At 46.3% G+C, this 19,442-nt stretch overlaps 1 protein-coding gene across 5 annotated transcripts in view; it reads right to left on the bottom strand.

Moving 5' to 3' along the window:
- MVB12B (multivesicular body subunit 12B) overlaps positions 1–19,442 on the bottom strand; it is a 62,146-nt gene that overhangs the window by 31,006 nt on the left and 11,698 nt on the right. For all 5 annotated transcript variants that reach the window (XM_051636582.1, XM_051636581.1, XM_051636579.1 and 2 more), the window contains 3 exons: positions 16,430–16,526; positions 13,526–13,655; positions 13,109–13,231 (listed from right to left, as the gene is read on the bottom strand). In XM_051636582.1, coding sequence (XP_051492542.1) covers positions 13,109–13,231; positions 13,526–13,655; positions 16,430–16,526 — 350 coding nt within the window. The remainder of the gene's footprint in view (positions 1–13,108; positions 13,232–13,525; positions 13,656–16,429; positions 16,527–19,442) is intronic.

Here is a 19,442-nt window from a genome sequence, read left to right as displayed (position 1 = left end):
GAAAACCCAGCACACAGCAAGCCTGGACAGAAGCTGAAGATGATGCAGGTGACATTCCTGGGACCATGCAGTGCAGGAGGGTGGGATGCATCAGCCAGCCCTGCTCCCCTGGGGCTGTACATGGAGCTGCTGCAGCCTGGAGCTGCTCTGTACCAGCCTCTGGCACTGGGATGGACACGACAGCCCTCAGGACAGGGCACGGAGCCACTGCCAGCTCTCCCTGCCCTGTGGGACACAGCCCAGGAAAGCTGCTGGGGAACAGGAGTGCTGGGGCTGGGGAGCACCAGGGAGGCTGCTTGCCGCAGCAACACGGCTCTGGCTCTGCTGCCATGGGGCTCCACCCAGGAGCCTGCCAGGAGAAAAGGCTTTTTGCCAGTAAACATCATTGATAGCACACAGACTTCTACGCTTTGATGAGAGTTGGGCTTTTCTCTTTTAATTCAAACCTGTATTTTTCTAATGCTGATCCCAGGACCGTGTGAATTTTTATAAAATGTTTTCACTGATCTTCCAGACCCTGTTACCATATGTAATGAAGATGCTCCCTCTTCACAGAGAGGCTTAGTGCAACATGAGAGCAGGGGCAGCAGCTACCGTGGGACAGGACAGTGTTGGACATGGCAAGACCCTTGGCATTGCCCTCCTGCCAGAGGCAACTGGAGGCCTTTGTGTCCTCTCACCAACACCTGATCTGCAAGAAACAGCCCTCTGCATTCTTCAGCAGAGCGTCAAACCAACATTCTTAGCTAGCAGGTTTTTATCTATCAAGCAAATCATCTGGAAATTATCTGCCTTTGAAAACAGGACACATTTTGTGAAGAACAATATATTTTTAGACCTTGATGCAGCTGATGGTGAACAGCACAGATAAAATAAGGAAAAGCAAATATCAGTTTGAGTTTTCTTGTGCCTTCCAAAGCTATTTCTAACCAGAAAAAGATGGTGTGAAAATATTTTCAAATTTTGCTAACAGTTTGCTGTTTTAAACACAATCCATATGAGACTCTGAGAGCAGAGGCAGGTTTGTCATGAACACACTTTACAACAGAAGACTGCTGCCTGTAGGCATTACACACGTTTCATTTGTTTCTTAATAGCAATATCCAAAAATACTTTCCTAGGCTTCAAAACAGCAAACAAAGACTTTTGAATTTCTTGATTGTACGGGGGATCGCTTTCTTCATCACAAACAGAACAGGAATTGTTTTGGAAGCAAACAAAGCTGAGCTTTAAAAGACCATTTCTGAGTAGAGTATTTAAAAAGTTTCCATCAGCTTCTGCTGCAGGAGAGGCTGACCCTCCTCCACTTGGAAAGCCCTTCTCCACAACCCACCACCAAGCCAGCCAGACCACAGCCGGCTGCCAGAGAGGTGATGAGCATCCCTTGGCCCGAGGGCCCAGGAGACAGACAGGTGGCTCAAGGTGGGCGCTTTGTGAGCACCACGATGGAGCTGTCATGCAGCAGTCTTCCAGCACAGCTCTCAGTCCTTAGCTTGCAAAAGACTTTCTGAAGCAAGTCCCCAGTCACCAGAAGCAGGCCTGGCAGCAAGCGCCAGCACCGGGCTTCGCGTGCGCCATATGCCGAAGGGTGTGCACGTTCCACGCGTGTAATTAAAACGAATTGCTCTTCGCCTGGGGGGCTGTGACCACACACATACAAGCGACATCTCCAAATCTCACTGCCCAACTCCACAGTGATTCCCATTTGCTCTCCATTTCAGACTTGCCAACACTGAAACACACTAACCGAGGTATTCCCTGGCAGCAGGGGCAAATGCTTCCTATGGGAGATGCACAGTGAGACTTGCTCCTGGGACCAGCGTCCCTGCACCCACACGTGGGCTCTCAGGACCAAAGTGTCCATTCAGCCACCACCAGCCTGCCAGCACCACGAACGGGACACAGGCTGCTAGAGGACATTTGAAAACAATGGCCTGCAGCCCTCCTCCGTGGCCACTTTCCACCCTTGAGCTAGGAGGAATGGTCATTTCATCTCTCCCACCAAGCTGCACCAACCCGAGCCAGGGCTCTCCAAGGAGAACACTTAGCTGCAAGACCACAAAAAAGAAGGCAGGAACTGCCAGGAGATGATCAGTTCTCCCCTTCCATTTTTCAAAAGCATGACATTGTAGGAAGAGTGGGAAACAAAGTCTAACTTTTTATAAATTAATGCAAACTTTGGCCAGGATCAATATAACTTATACTTACTAAGTTTACTGCATAATGCATTTTCCTTATGTGTTGTGAAAGGCAAATCATTTTGCATTGCAGAAGACAAAAAAAAAGAGGCTGCCACTGAAAAGCAAGAAAATCCCAATTACAAAGTCCCCGAGTTCCTAAACACATATCGTGAAAGTATGTGCAGCTCTGCGGCATATGGCAAATCAATTACTAGTTTAAATTTTAAAACAAAAACATGGCGAACGTGTTACAGAAATAATCAAGAACAACGGTTTGGTTTAGATTACAGCGGCCACTAGAGTTTTGAATACAATTAATCATCATTCCAGGCAATGGGAAGCCATATTGACACTTATTCCTAATTTGAATATTTAATTAGGGTGAAGTTCTTCATCAAATTATCACAGAACTGGGAGGAAAGCCTAAAAGATTTAAACAATTACTACTTTAACCCTTCACCAACTGCTCACCTGTGAGCACAGGAACCTTTTTCTAGTTCTGCAAAGCAGAAACACACTCAGGCAATACAAAAGGACAGTATTTAAAAGACACCACAAATATCCTGTGAAAGGTACATGAGCACCCAGAACCCTGCAGGGCTCCTTTGGAGATGCCAGACTGGCACAGGCTGCCGACTACCCACGCTCCCCAACCTTTATCACAGCAAAGCTTTCAGGCCACATCTTTATTTTAGCATCAAGTATGGCTCCTACTGGGGATTATGTGTTTTGGCTTGGCTTTTCCAGGGGTTATTTTGTTGTGTTTTGATTTTTTTTTTTTTAACTGAACAGCCTGTCCAGAATCATCTGCCAGGTTCATATGCTGAGGGATCCCGAGGTGGTCACCCACCGGCTGACCCTCCTGCTCCTGCCCACGTGGGGGCCTCCCCAGCCCCTGCCCTGCACAAGGAGCACACGGTCGGGCCTGGTGCTGCTCCAGACCCACAGCACCTTCCACCACACCGCAAGCATCCTCCCTCCACACAGCTCTGCCTCAGATGGCTCAAACATCCCTTTATGTGCTGTATTAATCCATATAAGAAAATCTCTTTTAATGAGGAGTGATATAGTTATGAACTCTCTAGAGCCATAATTAGACCAAACTAATTGAAGTTGTGTTTTGACACACTTTCCAAATTCATGGGTACCGCATGACATATTCACAACACTACTGCAGCACAGCCATGGCGACAGCAAAATCATTAGGCTAATAACGCTTATTTGCATTCTTATCATGGCAGCAGACGTTGTTAAACGCTGCCTCCACCAGCGCTCGTTCACTCTGAAAGTTTCCACTACAAGATATTAACAGTAATTATTAGTACTTTAGTGGAATCTCTATTGTTAAGGAATGGCAACTCACAGTAACTATCCCCACGCCAATTATATTCCCTTGGTACTGTCACAAAAAGCAGCTTTCCTCCTCCCTGCCAAATGAAAGCAATGAGGTGGATTTGGTGCTGCAGAGAAAGACAAACGCCCAGGCTCCAGCCCGTGCTCTCCAATGCTGAGGTCAAAACCACACTGTTCCAGCACAGGATTAAATATGAAAAATATCTTTTCCTGGCATATGATAATTTCCAGGCAATTTGGACTGAAACAACTGCAACAGCATAGTTCAGGGCAGGGCAGATTTAATTACTCTCTTCAGTTTTTCTACAAAAAAAGTCTACACACAACAGCAACAGTAGCAGCACGTGATAGAGATCCTTCATGTGCTAGCAGAGGCTGTTTGAGGTCTGCACACATTGTGGCCACTTTCTGAATGTTTTGGAGAGAAATTCACATAAAACAGGCGCAGGAATGCCCAACAGTTCCAAATCAGTTATTAATAACTGTCTGCAGGAAGGTGATGAACTGCTTTTGAAGTTAGAGGTCAAGTACTCATAAAGAATAACAGAGGATTATAAGGGGAAACGCCAGATATCAAAGGATGCTTCATAATTAATATAGAAAATATCAACAATGCACACCAAAATAACAATGGTAACTTTTTGCTTTTCAATTGGATTGGATAAGTGTGGTAATCAGGCAAAACTTTTAAGAGCTGCCCCATGTAACCAAATACATTAGAAACCATACTGCATGCTGCAGACTGGAACGGTCCTGCTCTTTGATGTGCCCTGTCACAACTGCAATTTACTTTAGACAAATTTAAGAACAGTGCCACAAAAACTGCAGTCTCAGAGGAATATCTTAAAAAGAATCATATCTTCTGTAATCAATGGATTATGCAAAGATCACACATAATGAAAAACTGAGGACAGGACAATTAAATTCCAAGCTGTACAAAGCTGAAAACACATCCACAATAAGTTAATATCAGGCTGTAGCTCTCAATAAATGCAATCCAACTTGAAAGCTGTGCCTATGAAGAGAGGAAAAAGCCCACTTCTAAGAAATGAGCTGTCAGAGTTTCACTGACATCAGAGAACCTCTGCAACTGCTCACTCCACCAGATTGTGTTTTCCAAACTGCAGTTTAAAGACAACATCACAGCAGATATCTATGGCTCTGGCAATGTCCAGAATCCCATCTACAGAATATATTCACAGTCCTTAACTTTTACTGTGCTCAGGCACTGCAATGCCAGAACACCTACCTCATACTCCAAAGAACTGCAATGAAAAACAAAACTGAGGCAAGAATCACCTCGGGTAATGGACTTCACTCCAGACAATCTATTCTAATTGTGTAAACCAAATATTTAAATACTTTCTAAAACCTTTCTGACCCTTTCCCTAAAACAAGCAACATATGGGCTTTGCGAGCACTTCATCTCATTCCAAGCTACTAAAATATCCTGTTTCCCAAAAATCAATGAGAGCTGGTGGTGCCAGATTCAGATTTTATAAAAGCCCAAATGCATGAGAGAACAAAAAAAGAGACTGATTCTTTCTACTTTTAGATTTCCCCGTTCAGTTTTCCCAGCTGGGGAAAGGGAAAAAGGCCAGTCTGCAGCACACGTACTCCATGCCTCTGCATATCCGCCCCAGAACAACCACGCCTCAACAACAGGGGAAAACCATGTTGTGCTGTTCTGTCAAAACCAAAGCAATCACCAGCTGAACAGAACAAACCCTGAGGACACCAAGAAGGGAGCATGATCTACTGCAGACCAGCAACCCAAAATGTAATACTTAATGCAGAACGAAGCTCTTGCAGCTTCCTCTATACAGGGATTAATTTAGATCAAGGGACTTAAGTAACCAGGATAGAACAGCTGCCAAACAATAGAAAAAACCCAACGAGTTTAATTTACACTGCTTGGAAGTCTGAGCTGAGCCCATTAAATTGTTATAGGCAGAGGACTGCATCAAAGAACTAAGAGCTCATACTGTAAGCACGAGGTGCTTATGAAGTGGTTGTCTGGGATGAGCAGCGTGGGTCTCGGGAGGCTGCAGCGGGAGGAGCCCGGCTTTCCACATCCTTCACCAGCTCCTCTCCGGAGTCAGGAGTTTTCAGATAATGAAGCAGTAGGGAAAAATTGCCAAACAGCAGAAATACTCCAAAAAGATAAATTACACACGGTTGTAAGCTTCCTCAGTTAGGATTTTAAATTCTGTCAAATTAATTGGCATAACAAAGCCTGGCTCACAGGTCCGAGGACAGGCACACCTCCAGGGTGAGCCCCTCGCCAGGCCCAGGCACACCAGGGGGCTGCCCCCCAGACCCCACAGCACCGGGGGGCTGCAGGCAGAGCCCAGCCAGGGAGCAGAGACACCTCCCCTGAAAAACCTGCTAAACAAATATGCCGCATAAAGACTAATTTGGGAAGAGCACATTGTCAGCACTTTGCCAGTAATAAATAATGACAGTCCAAACACTTTACTAAAAGCAATAAACTCGAGAGTGTTTTGGAAAACGGTGAAAGTGATTGATTTAAAGAAGGAAATATCTCAACGCAATCACATGCACTTCAGGGTGAAAAAGCACAGATTACAAATCAACAGTGGCAGAGATCATATTAAATAGCAGACAACACAAGTCTTAGGGAAAAAATGCTCAATTCCCCCATGGGGCTTATTTAACAAGTGAGTGTACAGAGCTTCTTTGAACGAATACCTTCAGTTTGTACTTACTGACCCTACGCTACACCATAAAGACAACATGCCTCTTGGAATACTGCTATACCAGGAACAGGGCTCTACAAAAAAAAAAAAAAAATTCTCTAAGGATACTGAAGTCTCTTTGCTCAGAGCACTCCCCAGATTTTTCAATGCATCCTCAAAATCAGCTAAATCCATCAAACTTCTAACTACAGTTAATGTCTCACTCTCTCTCAGCTGATGCAAGGGATTCTTGTGCCTGGAAACCACTCATACTGTTTAAACATTTTTTCCTAATCATCGTTTTCTGCCACTAAAACATACTGGACTGTGACCAGTTTTTGCACGTCTTCATCCAGCTGAGCTGGATACAAGCCATACGGTCAGTGCAGCTTCATAAATTCCTTATGGGAAACAGGCTCTGGATAAATGTATGCCAGCACCCTGTACCCACTCAAACAAACCAGCATGTTCAGATTTGCACAGTGTACAGGCATCATGGACATTTCATCCTTACATTTTACTTAGTACCATGTCCACTGGAATGGGCCTATGGAAACACTTCCTCCAGGCTTTAACGTATTGTTTCAATCTCACCAAGTTTTTAATCCAAAGCCACTGTGATGTGAATGCAGACCTTGTACCATCCTTAGCCTCTCGTAGGCTACTTAATTTAAAAACTAGGAATATTGTGTTGTATTTCACAATACAAATAATTTGAGCATTCAAGCCAAAGCATATGTTTTATTAGTTGTAAATCACAGTTTTACTTTAGAGCTCTTGATGAAACAGATTAGAAAATGCAACTCCACCAAGGAAGCATTTTGTAGAAAGGATCAGACTGTCAGAGATCCCACTGGCAACATTTCTCAGAGCAGTTTCCAGTCAAACCAGCAACATCCATCCCAAAGTACTCCGTATTTGGTCACATCTGATTCATATGAGGGACTTTAAGGCAGACCCCCACCAACCACCCTGTGAAAGCACCCTGGCCATCAGGCTATCACTGGTGTCTGCCTCTAGTCCACAGCAGCTTTCTAAAGTCTGGGCTTTGTTTCCCAACAGAGCCGACAAGTATTGAAACCCTGGAACCCCTTCCTCTACAGACGTTCCATAAAACCTATTTTAAGTGCCTTAAAGAAAAAATTAAGCTGGTTATTTATAAATAATATTGTTGCTACTTAAAAAATAGGGAAGGTAAAAGGCTTCCCACTTCCCTTCAATTAACCCACTGCACAGAGTAAGACTGGCTTATCATCAGGCTGAGTCCAGGTCCCCGCCAAGCAGACTCGCTGGTTCTGCTTTATTACCAGCCACCTATTGCACATCATCAGCCTCCAGCAGAAAGCCACACACTGATCACTTTGCAAGCTTACACGACAAAGTTCAAACACCATTAATAAATCAATTTGAAAAATCAGACTTCTATGCCTAGAAAGGAAATTCTTACATTCCTTAACATTAAACTCCACTGGGAGCAGAGGAACAGGAGCAAATAATTTATTTCCCTTTTCTAAGGAGGGGTGGCTGAACTATTTAAAAGATAATTGGGAGCACAGGAGGAAAATTTACACTTCCTGCTCTTATTTCATGGGTTTAAAAGTAGGGCAATTGCCATCATCTTGTCAAAACCAGAGCAGCACTTCCCTGCTGCAATACTCCTGCCAGATCAGTATTGCAAGACCTGGGTACTTGCTGGCACAGACCAACTATGCTCAGAGCAGGGGAAGGACACAGGGTGGGGTGGCTGCCAGCCAGGCTGAGGACCCATGGCTGTGAGGGCTGTGAGCTGCAGCACAAATTAGCTATTTCTGTGGCTTATTAAACCATTTGGATCAGGCAGGAGTCACAGGCACAGCAGAGGTTCACTGGGCCTGCACAGCACAGAGCCCCTCTCACTGCAGAGGCCTGGATCCCTGGGAGGAGGCTGGCAGCAGGGAGAGGCCAGATGCTGCTCTGACCCTGGACACAGCTCCTGGGCTGGGGCAGAGCCCAGAGTGACCACTGCCACCCCCTGGGACAGCCAGCACAGGGCCCATGGCCATACCCACACTGCTGCAGGGGCCAGCACTTGAGTCCCCTCCAGCCAGAGTGGCACAAAGTACTGGCTGCCTTTGCAGCTGGGCCCCACCTTCAGCACCAGCAGCATGGTCCCTTGCCTGCCCACAGTGAGCATTTCGTACTGCCCGGCTGTGCCGGGGGCCTTTGCCTGGCAGCCCCAGCCCCCACGGGCTCTGCCTCAGCCCACACTCGCTGCCCCTGGGCCAGCCCAGCTGCCTCACCCACTGACCCGGGCAGAACCGTGCCCCTTCCACCTGCCCGGCTTGTGCCAGCTTCACAGTGGGGCAGTCAGCTTTGCCTCAGCAGCAGCATGCTGCTCCTGGGGAGCAGTCACCCCTCTTCTGATCCTCTCCGTTTGTGTCTGCTAACTGGTGCCTGCTTCTGCCAGTCCCCACCGTGGCTATGGCCTGGCTGTACCACAAGCCCCACGTGACAGAAACCCAACTGTGCTGCTTGGTGTTCCCCACTGCCACCCAACCAGGATGGCAACTATCTCCTGAGCCATGGCTCTCCCACACCCCTGGCACCTCCTGGCCAGGTGTTCCACCAGCTCTGCTACCATTCTGGTCACCAGACAACCTGGAGGTGCAGTACTTGGGGCCGACATGGTTTTGCTCACCCACGTGCCTTTCTAGTCAGTCCAGGGCACGAGTGACTGATTCACAGCTCTGCCCCTGGGCAGCAGTTGGCACACACCATGAGCCTCACTGAGACCTGCTGCTCAGGCTTACCCTGCAGCCCAAGTCCTCTCCCCTGCCCTGCCTCTGTGGTTCTCAGTTAGAGCAGGTATGGAGATGTGCCACAGGCACCCAGGAAGGCAGCTGGGGGAGTTCTGCCCTTCTGAACCGAGATGCTGAGCATCCAGCCACACTAACACATGGTATGAATACGAGCAGACTGCAGCAAGATCTTACTTCTCCCTGGCAAACCATTAACCTTTCAGATGACAGCCCTGCAAACTAAATGACTGAACAATTCCCAGGGTCAGCACGAATCTACATTTTCAAAACCTGACATCAACAAGTAAAAGTTGTGACTGAATCCTGGTGTCTCCGAGAGGAAGATTAAACGCCTGTGACACATCATCTGCAATCAGAGTGCTCCATTTCCCAAAGTATCTGTCACAGATTGATAACATCCACACAAAAAGTTAAGTGCAATTATGTCTGTCACTGTAAAACACTTCAGCAGCACTGACTGACATCTTGCTTGCAGCTGACAAATCGTGAGAGGACTGTTAGAAACAATGGTGGTAGAGAAACCTGCAGCACCTTGAGGAGGGACACAAGACATTCTCCCCAGCCACATAAGCCACATTAGCTCAAAGTACAGTGGCTGCGACAAGTGCCATTGCACAGGCAACCGTAGGGCGAAACGGTTCAAGGTTGGCTCTGTGTGCATTCACAGAAGTCAGGGACTTGCACCCAAAAGTCTGGAACCAGACTCACAAAGAAAGAGGAGAACCTCACACAAATCCTGCTTTAGCCAACTCCAGCAGAGCCTGAAGCATAGAGGGGCTGACTCCCAAGACACTTGTCAAACACTCACGACATGCACTTTCCTCCAAGTGCCCAGCCCATGTGCTGGCAATTGCTGATCTACAGGCTGGGTGAAGTGTAAATACACTAAAGGCCAGATGAGTTACCTGTTACTATCACTTTTTTGGGGGAGGATTACTTTGTTTTCCCCAAAGCTATGCCACCATGCAGCACCAGAGAGCACAGGCCTTGAACACAGAGCAGAGGTACTGAGGAAAGTTACATTAAAGTCCCACTGGTAACTCAAGTAAACAAAAGCAGTTCTTTAGCAGCATCCTTCTAGGATGGGAAACTGCAAGTGCATTTCTCCAGGCTGCCGTTAGTGCCAAGAAGCTGTCGCAGAATTTGGAGAGAAAAAGACAGTAAAGCAGCTTGATGCCTTGCACAACGGCAGGGCTGTGCTCCACGGCACAGCACGGCATCCTCGCTGGGATGCACAAGGGCTGCCGACAGAGACCGTTAAGCCAGATGCCTGCAGTAGGAAACACCAAGAAGAAATGGCTGAAAAATAACACACAGTCCAGGACAAATATCAAAGCCTTCCCTTGTGCAGTTCTGCCTGTGAGCTGTAGCCCCACAACACAGGGGGTGGAAACAGCATGGCTGAGGTGCAGCAAGCTGTGGGGGTCAGACCTGACACAGGACAAAGCTCTGATGTGCCACCATCCACTACCCTCAGTGACTTACACCAGGGACCTGAGGAGGGAACATGGCTGGTGCAGGAATAAACACCTCCCACAGTCCAAGTCCTTCAATTTAGAAAGGTTTTGCTGTGCAGAAGCTCACAAGTATGTTTTACAGGTCTGGTTTCTACCCAGTGTTAGCAATTGTTCTGAAGCACCCAAGCCTACCCTCTTGATTTCAATGCTAGGCAGCAACTGAACAGCACAGTTTAAGTATCTGATCAATGCAACAGAAGGACCTCTGCAGTGCTCTCTATCTAGCACTGCTCACTGATTTTCTCTTAGCATCAGAATAACCCACTGCCATTCTTGTCCCAATATATCCACAAAGGATAGAGCAGCAGTCTACCAGTGTAATCTCATCTCTCTACGGTGACATAAAAATAAGAGGTTACTTGTGACTACAGTCTTCCACAAACATTGGTGTTGAGTAACTTCCCACATTGCTGATAAAATATCAGAAGTATTTCAAGTAGTGTGTGTTACCCATAATAATGAAATACTTGCAGGATGCACCTTTATATACATTTCTATTTCTTAAAAAATATATTGGATAATAAATAATCAGAGTAAAAAAAATAGACATGAAGGATACTTTGAATGATCAGGCTGGTGGTGTAAAAGTTACCTGTAAATCATGCACAGGGCATGAGACTGGAGCTGGCTACAGACAGGTGGTTTTTACTAGGAGGCATTAATGTAACATTCAATTATTCCACTGCATACTGGCTGTTTTAACTCAGCCAAATTAGAATACATTTTATATTGACTATTTTGACATTTGCTTTATTTGGCAAGTAAAACAAAACTGATCCAATTTCCTTGCAGCCATTGTAAACCATAAACTGTACAACAAGAGGTTATAAAATATATAAGCCTTGTAAACACTTCTTTTCAGACCATCGCGGATGCTCTAATTTTGGCCCTGTTCCCAACAGCTCTGACGCTGCTCTGCAGCCTTCCCTGCTTGGCCATAAAGTGACCCTTCCACATTTAGTGATTAAGGACTGCCATTGACATTCTCTTACTATGATAATTTTTTTTCTTTATTGTGGAAATCTGCCCAGGCAGTAGTTTCTTGCAGACAGAAAATGAAGATATGTGCTCTAAAATCAAGACATTGTTTTCTCTGATCTCACATGGCCTGTGCTAGCATGTAGCTTATGTCCAGCAGAGCTTCAAAATGATGTGTCAGCTCCTGGTGGGACAGGCTGAAACCTTCAGAAGACTGCTGGCTTTTCATGCCTTTTGTCTCCATCTCTGCTTGAGAAGCCAGACAGCATCTCTGCCTGCTGCACACCTACCAGTACAGGACAGCAAGCAGAGTGCCACGGTGTGGCAGGCAACTGAGCAAAACTCTGTGAAATAAACATCTAAACGCTCTGAAGAGCTCAAAGAGCCCCTGCAAGAGAGCAGATTTAAGTCCAGGTCACGGGTGAAGGCTCAGATGTACAAACCTGTCTTAAGAGAGACCTGATTGCTTTTTGGAAACAGTTCACAGCAGTTTAAAAGCATCACTCTCTGAAATGACCTGTAAATCAAGACTCCGAATGACACGTGTATTTTCCACCCATATGATAGTGACTGGATCCCCCTGGAATTCCTCTCCACTGCCTCCTTCCAAATTCTAACTCTCAACAGTTATTATAACATTGTAAATATATCTGCAGTATATCAAATGCCTAGTGCTCACTTAATTAAGCAAAAGTCCAAAGGGACTCATGGAGAACGAGCTGTCCCAGGCAATAGCCCAGCCCAGAGCTCAGCCAGTGAGCCCTGTCAGGAGGAGCCCATCTCAAGCTGGATGCTGTGCTTTCATAGCAAATGCCACCAGAATAGTGCGCTCAGTTTAACCTCTGTCTGGGTTGGTTTGCTGCTTAACAACGCTCTGTTTTGCCCAGAGAAATCCAGCAAGTGAGCTGTCAGTACAGGACTGCTGTTATACGCAGGTATACACACAAACGTGTACATTAGCTGAGCACACGGATACTGCCTGTGACACAGGGAAAACAGTGTGGGCAGACAATGTGCCAGCCTCTGCCCAGGAGTGCTGCTCCTGTCAGTCATTGCAGGATGAGCAGTCAGCTCTGCATGCTCAGTGTCAGCTCCAAGACTGGACCACAGTAGTCATGTCCAAGAAAAAATAAAACAGGGCCAGTACTTCAAACCATGAGTGGATTAGCTCTGGAGAATGAGCAAACTTTGTCTCTCTATGCATTCAAGTCTGTATGAATGCTTCTCCCTCTCTTTGGTCAGGGAAAGAAATTAGCCTGGCTGCAGTCTGGCCCACCCTCCATGGGTGACCCACACATACTTGTTGGAAACTGCAATATCCTGCAGTTGAAAGAGAAAATGTAGTTTGCTGTTTCCCTTCCTTTTCTTCTGAACTTCTTCACTTGTATGCCTTTGTACAATGACAGCCAAAGAAACTTTCAGCAGGCAAACACTTGAAGGAATGATGTGTTCCTTCATCATCAGATCATGCCACGTAACCATTCACACTGACATGACACCCTGCTCTTGATTCCACCTGCCAAGGCTAGTAACAATACACCACACAGCATCAAGCAGAAGGATCTGGAAAGCAGAAAATTTACCTGGGCAGATTAGGAGCTGGTGTTGAGGACGGTGCCTGAGAAGGAGGAGTTTCAGGCTGTGAAGCCTCATGGTTGCGTGGAACTCTACCCATGCGGTACCAGATGCCCATGCTGTTCAACTCCCTGTGTAATCAACACGGAAGACATTAGTGCCACAAGCAAATGCTGCACATGTGCACAAGTATCAAGCACTGACTTATTTCATAAACACCTCAGTTAGTGACAACAGTCTAACTGGGAAAAAAAGGGTTAGTTAATTCCTACATCAAACTCAGTAACTCTTGTACTTATGTAGACTTTCCTAACATCAAGCTTCAGTTGCTTCAAACTAGTATTTAGTAATGACAGAAAAACAGGGTGCTCAGCCTTGGTACAATTGAGTTTATGACAACAGCTGCTGGTGTGGGGGGTACTCACCCAATGAAGGTGTACTGAGGAGGGGCTTGTTTAGATCTACCCAGAATTCGGATGTCACAGATCGCTGCCTCTGTAGAATCTCGAGGGATGAATTTAATGCACAGCCTCTTCTTTCTGAAAGCTACTTCTTCTGCAAAAACAACCCAGGACACAGGGTGGGTTTTATGCAAGATTAGGGTATAAATGTTATTTATTGTCTCTCCAGATATTAGGCAGATAATTATAGGAGGAACTGGAGCCAAATAACAGATATATGTCAGCAAACCAGACAGTGCAGTGCCATTCAGTGACTGGAGAAATGTTCTAGCAGGAGCTCTCTGCACATCGTGTGAGATTTGTTATTAGGCACTGTGACAAACCAATACTCCCTCCTACCCTCTGCAGAGAAGATAAGACATCATGTATGACACAGAGTACTGCACCACAGAACAGAAATGGCAAGTGATTTTTCCCCTTCCACACATTTCTCACATTTGCTTTCTCTTTCCAAAATAAAGTTAGCCTTGCCAGCCTGGAAAGTCTGATCTAAATATTCCTCCCGCAGGCACCACCTCTAGAAACACACCTGGAAGCTGCTGACATGACCGGTCAGTTTATTCTGCCAAGTGCCTGCAAAGAGCCAACCACACCACGAGGAGGAGCGGGCAGAAAGCAGACTGTCACACAGAGTGGCTAACAGCAAAAGCTGTCTGCCCAAATCTCTCACATCCCAAGTGTTAGTGGCCTCTCCTGACTCAGTCAGCACACACCGAAATGATACTCCCAATGTGTTTGCCCTGGAATCTCTGTAGGAGTAAACCGGATTTACAATGCAGTGATTGCCAGGACCTCCTACAGGGCAGCGGTGCTGCACTGATCTGGGTTCAAAGGGCAGATCAATCTGCTGCACGGCCTTTTCCTGCTGTGTGTCGCAGAGCAATTTCACTTGTTTCCATGTTATCCATCAAGAAAAACTCAAGCCCATCACAGTTAAGGCTTATCTGGATAATGAATTCATGTGTATGCACAGTGCCTGGGAGCATGCAGATACAGTCCACATCCAGTCATGGGTCAGTTGTGTGACAGCAGGTGGTGCTGGCACACATACAGATTTGTGGTGCTTGGAAACCACTGCCCTAGAGTCTGTGAGAGCCTCCATGTGAACAAGGTGAGGCTTCTACTTGTGAATGCAGGCACTTGAAAGGCATGACAGAAGTCTATTGGTAAAATGAAAATGAAGTGCAGACACTGAATGAAAATCTGGAAACAACCAACAACTACAAACAAGTGCCTGCAAAATAAAAACCCTTCAGCTGAATACGAATAAATATCCTCCAGCTTAAAAATCAGCTCTCACTTCAACAGATGGCAAGCAGCCCTGTCTCTATTGGCTCCTCCTGTTTCCTAATCTGCACCTTGGAGAAAGCAATCCATCCTGGCCTCTGAAATTTGCTGTCACACCAGCTCCAATAAACGTACAGACAGTGTGAGGTGTGTCACAACACAGCAGCTGTGGAGGCAGCTTTGCAGTTACAGGTATTTAACATTAAAAGCAGTGCTGCATCCCTGAAGTTTTGTCTTCTGCTTTAGAAAACTAGGGCTTTTATATAAGAAGTGCCTAAAACTGATTTTAGGAGGCCAGAGCTCAAAGCTTCCACATGTTGAAGCTTTCTCAGAACCTAGTAAGGACTACTATATTTAATATATATACTACAAATCAGCTGCCACTTAGAGAAGAGCACAGAAACACATATAACCACAAATTAAACTCTAAACAAAATCAGTGCCTCTTATTTGAGTTTCACAGTACGTACAAAGCCCACTATTTGCTTTTGTTTGTGGTCTCTTTCACACTTGGCTAGAGTCTGTAGCAAACTTGGTTTAGGAGCTAGAATCATCAATTACACATTTAACCAGAGTTAATGTTAAGTAAACATATAAATAGTCAATCAAAATGTGTTCATTCATGCTAAGGGAGGCAAGGATTCAATCACTTCATTAACACAGACTGTGCCTCTGCTTGGAGATGGTACAGGCCACAGTCCCATGCATTTTAAATTAATTGCAAAGCCCCATTTCCACTTTTCCACTGGGACTTTCTCAAAAATTACAGCAGCACATACTAGGTGTTCCACACTCCCAAAGGCAAGCGGGATAAGCCCATGACTCTGCCCTGTGCTACATGTACCATGTGCACCGCACGCTCTCCATGGGAATCAAGCTGCAGAGCCTTTCACTTCTAGGTCACAGGCTCAAATCAGAACCAGGCCTGTAGTGACTGAGAAACCATCCTCATCTGCTGCAGACCCAGATGAATCATTCCCTGCAAAGCAGGCTCATGTAGCTCCTTTCTACTCGTAACCAGGCTGGATTTCATTACTGACAAGCACTGGTACCAGCCCTGCCCAAGCAGTAGCTGTGCCCTCAGCAACAGCACAGTGTCCTGCAGCCCCTCCACATTCGACTCCCACAGGGCTCATCCCCAGCCTCCTCCACACAGGTCCAAAGCACTTGATGCCTGCTGCAGATCAGAGTGCTGCAACCAGACAGGGCTCCAGCTGCTGCTGCCGTGGGATCTGAATACACTGTTTGGGAACTGCTGCCTTAAAAGTTGCAGCAGCAAAGCCATTTCTGCCTTGCAGAAACAAGGATGGTATTTTTCTTGGACACTGCACTTGTGGCTTCTCTCAGCAAATGTAAACACACCCCACCATCCTCAGCATCACCTGCTAGGACACAGGTCTTGCTTTGTCCACAGAGGGAGGTGTAAAGTCACTGCAGTCCAGAGCTGCCCCCAGACAGCACATGTAGCCCCAGAGAGCAGCAGTGCATGTGTCCCCCTGCCCAGGACCCAGCGCTCTGTCGCCCAGCGCTGCTGCAGGAGCCGCTCCTGGGCACAGAGCTGCAGAACTGATGCCAACTTACGTGTATCAATGGTCTCCTGGATGGGGATGAAGCCCACAGGCAAAGTGTCCTTGATATCAATAAGCTTCATATCAACCAAGACGTTTCCTAAATGACTCTTTGGAGAGAGAAAAGAAACAGCTGACTTTGACAATATCACCAAATTAAAACTCCTGCTTTTCTCATCTGCTGAATCCCAGCACACCAAGTCGTTGTACCTCACCAATTTTCACAACGGTAAGGAGATACCAAGCCAACATCTGCAACTGTCCCCTCTGCAGGAACTGCATGATGATTGACTAGGTAATATCAGACAACTTCCAGCATTTACAGATTCTTGCACCTCATCCCCAGCCATATTTGTGGATCCTCAGAAGCACAACCAAACTCTTCTCTTTGGAACCATCACCGTTCAAAAGCATTACCTCCACCAACTCACCTCAGTTCTCACACACTCTGTATCTACAATAGCAACATGACATTTCTGTCAGTAACAGCAGAAAGCATTACGGGAAGGTGGTTCATACAGACACAGCCAAAGTTATTACATGCATTAGCTAATTAGGACTGAATAGACATGGTTCTAGCTCCAAACGCAGGCACACTCCAGAAGAACAGGCCATTTGGAATGAAGAACTTCATTTGGAGTCCATATGCATTCTGAACTGATGCCTCATCCTATTAATCAAGGCTTGAACAGCTCAAAACACAATTCAGAATGACAGCCTCCACAATTGTTTAGAGACCACATTTTCTTTGCAGTTCTCGTTAAAGCCAGCATTGCTGCCAATAATCTGGATTCATGTATGGAAGAAAAACACACACACTTTAGTTACTGCACAGCCTTTATAAACAGAAATGCAATACAGAACAATTAAAATTTCATCCTAAGCCATCAAACCATGTCAGTGTGTTTTACTGTTACTGGCTGCTAAGTACCTCCTGGAGTTTTTATCTGGCAGAATATTTCAGGCAAGCCTCTACTTTCTGATTATTACATCAAACTACTGATTATTTCATAGAACATATTTAATTTTGCAGCCTCTGAAATAAGGGGAGATCAGGTCCAAGTATTTTTTGGGGGTTCTGTCTTTCATGGTCAACTCCTAACCAGGACTGCCACCACTCCTGCAGCGGTGTCCCACCACACACAAGCATGGCACGCACCCTTTGCTCACACAAAGCAGCCAAGACTGGGTAGCTCTGTCTCCACTGCAGCCAGGACATCTCAGAGCAAGCAATGCTGGGTGCTGCAAAGCCTGGATGCATCACTTGATGTGGTCCTGGCACAGCAAATGGTAGATGAAGTGGTGGTTTCTGATTCATCTTTCATGTTTTATTTATCTAAATAAAGATATGTTTCTGCTATGTTTGTTAGCTGCTGAACACTGGGTGCTAGCACTGATGCTCTGCCATATACACAGGAGAAAAGGGCACAAAGCCTCCACAAAAGGTGCACCATCTGAGGCCTCCTCAGCACAATGCTCCAACACCAGCAATGTCTGCATCGTATGCCAAGTATTGTAACCTGTAGAGAGTGATGATTCTGGTAGAGACACTAGACTATCTCTATTACAACCAGGTATTTGAGGTGCATTAACTCTGTCAACTACAACATGTTCTTGAGAACAAATAGTTCCCAGTGTTTTGTTAAAAACAAAAAAAGCCCTGAGCAGCCAGAGGCTCTGTGTCCCCCCCCAGGGACTGGTGGGCTGAAACTGGCATCAACCCATCTGGTCTCTGCCGCACAAAAAAAGGCCCCCTCGCACACACAAAGCCTGTGGCCCCAAGTAGCAGGAGCCCAGTCTGTCTGGGCAGAGGGGTGTCCTGGGGAGGGAGACCCTCAGTCAGAGGAGGCTGACCAGCCTTGGGACATCCCCCAGTCTGAGAGGGGAGGGGGTTCCCACCACCTGTCTGTGGCACCCTGGTGAACTGCAGCAGCGCTGGCTCCAGGCCACAGTCTGGCCATGGATGGCCATGCCCACAGGCAGCTGCCCAGCAGCTCTGCCCACAGCCCTGCAGGGCCAACACGCCACTGCCACAGGGCTGGGTACAACCAGGCAGGATGCAGGGCTCACACACCAGCTGCTGGGACCCAGTGCTCCCCCACAGTCCCTTTAACTCACTTGATCTCCTCACCGTGAGGAGCGCGTTTCCACACAGTGCTGAGCAGAGATTCACACCAAGCAGCCAACAGGCACCAACTGAGGATATTTACACTGTCTCTGGTAAACAGCAGTTGCTACTACCCTGTAATGATTTCTGACAACCTGACATTTAAAGTAGCCACAGATAAACTTAATACTCAAATCATCACACATCTTCTTGCTTAATACCCTCTCTATCCATTCTGGGGCTATTATTCCTGCTACTGCAGTTACTCCAGGATGAAAAGCACAATTATTATCCATCCACCCCAGGAAACAGTATTTCCCATAGCTCTGGGGCTTTATTTTAATCTAGAGGCAGTCAGGGAAGCCGATGGGATAAAGGTCAAATGCTGGAAATTGGCAGCCCCTGGCTTTCCTGTCAGGACTCACAATCAGCCTCTGAAGGCGCAGTCGCTTTTCTGTTCCTGTCATTGGTGAAAGAAGTAGCACAAAATGTTATCTCCATACCCTGACAACTGAGCTACCGTGAATATCCAAAACACGACAAAAAGCAGGATTACCCACTAGATGGAGTGCATTCATTGTAGAATTAAATAGTTCCTCCAGAAAAGAGGAAGTTTCCACACTAGCCTGAACCAGAAATACAGTAGAAGGCACCAGGCTCCACACATGGTCAATGTGGGCAGACAACTGCCCCTAATCAGAAATTAACTTATGCTTAATAACCATGCTAGAGTATTACAATATGGTAGCATGCACACAACGTGTGCAAATTTTCAAGAATCAGCATTAAAAGCAACAAAGGCAGAAAAGCTAATCCTGCAAGAAAAGATCTACGATGCCCCTGGATTCAAGAAGTGACACTTCCTTCATTGACACCACCTGCAGCATTTGCTTCTCTAGGCAACTAGTTAGAAATCTGT

This window comes from Apus apus, chromosome 19 (assembly GCF_020740795.1).
Source record: "Apus apus isolate bApuApu2 chromosome 19, bApuApu2.pri.cur, whole genome shotgun sequence".
Classification (NCBI taxonomy): Eukaryota; Metazoa; Chordata; class Aves; order Apodiformes; family Apodidae; genus Apus; species Apus apus.
Note: the sequence above shows the minus strand (reverse complement) of the source record. Positions and strands in the feature narration are given on the sequence as shown.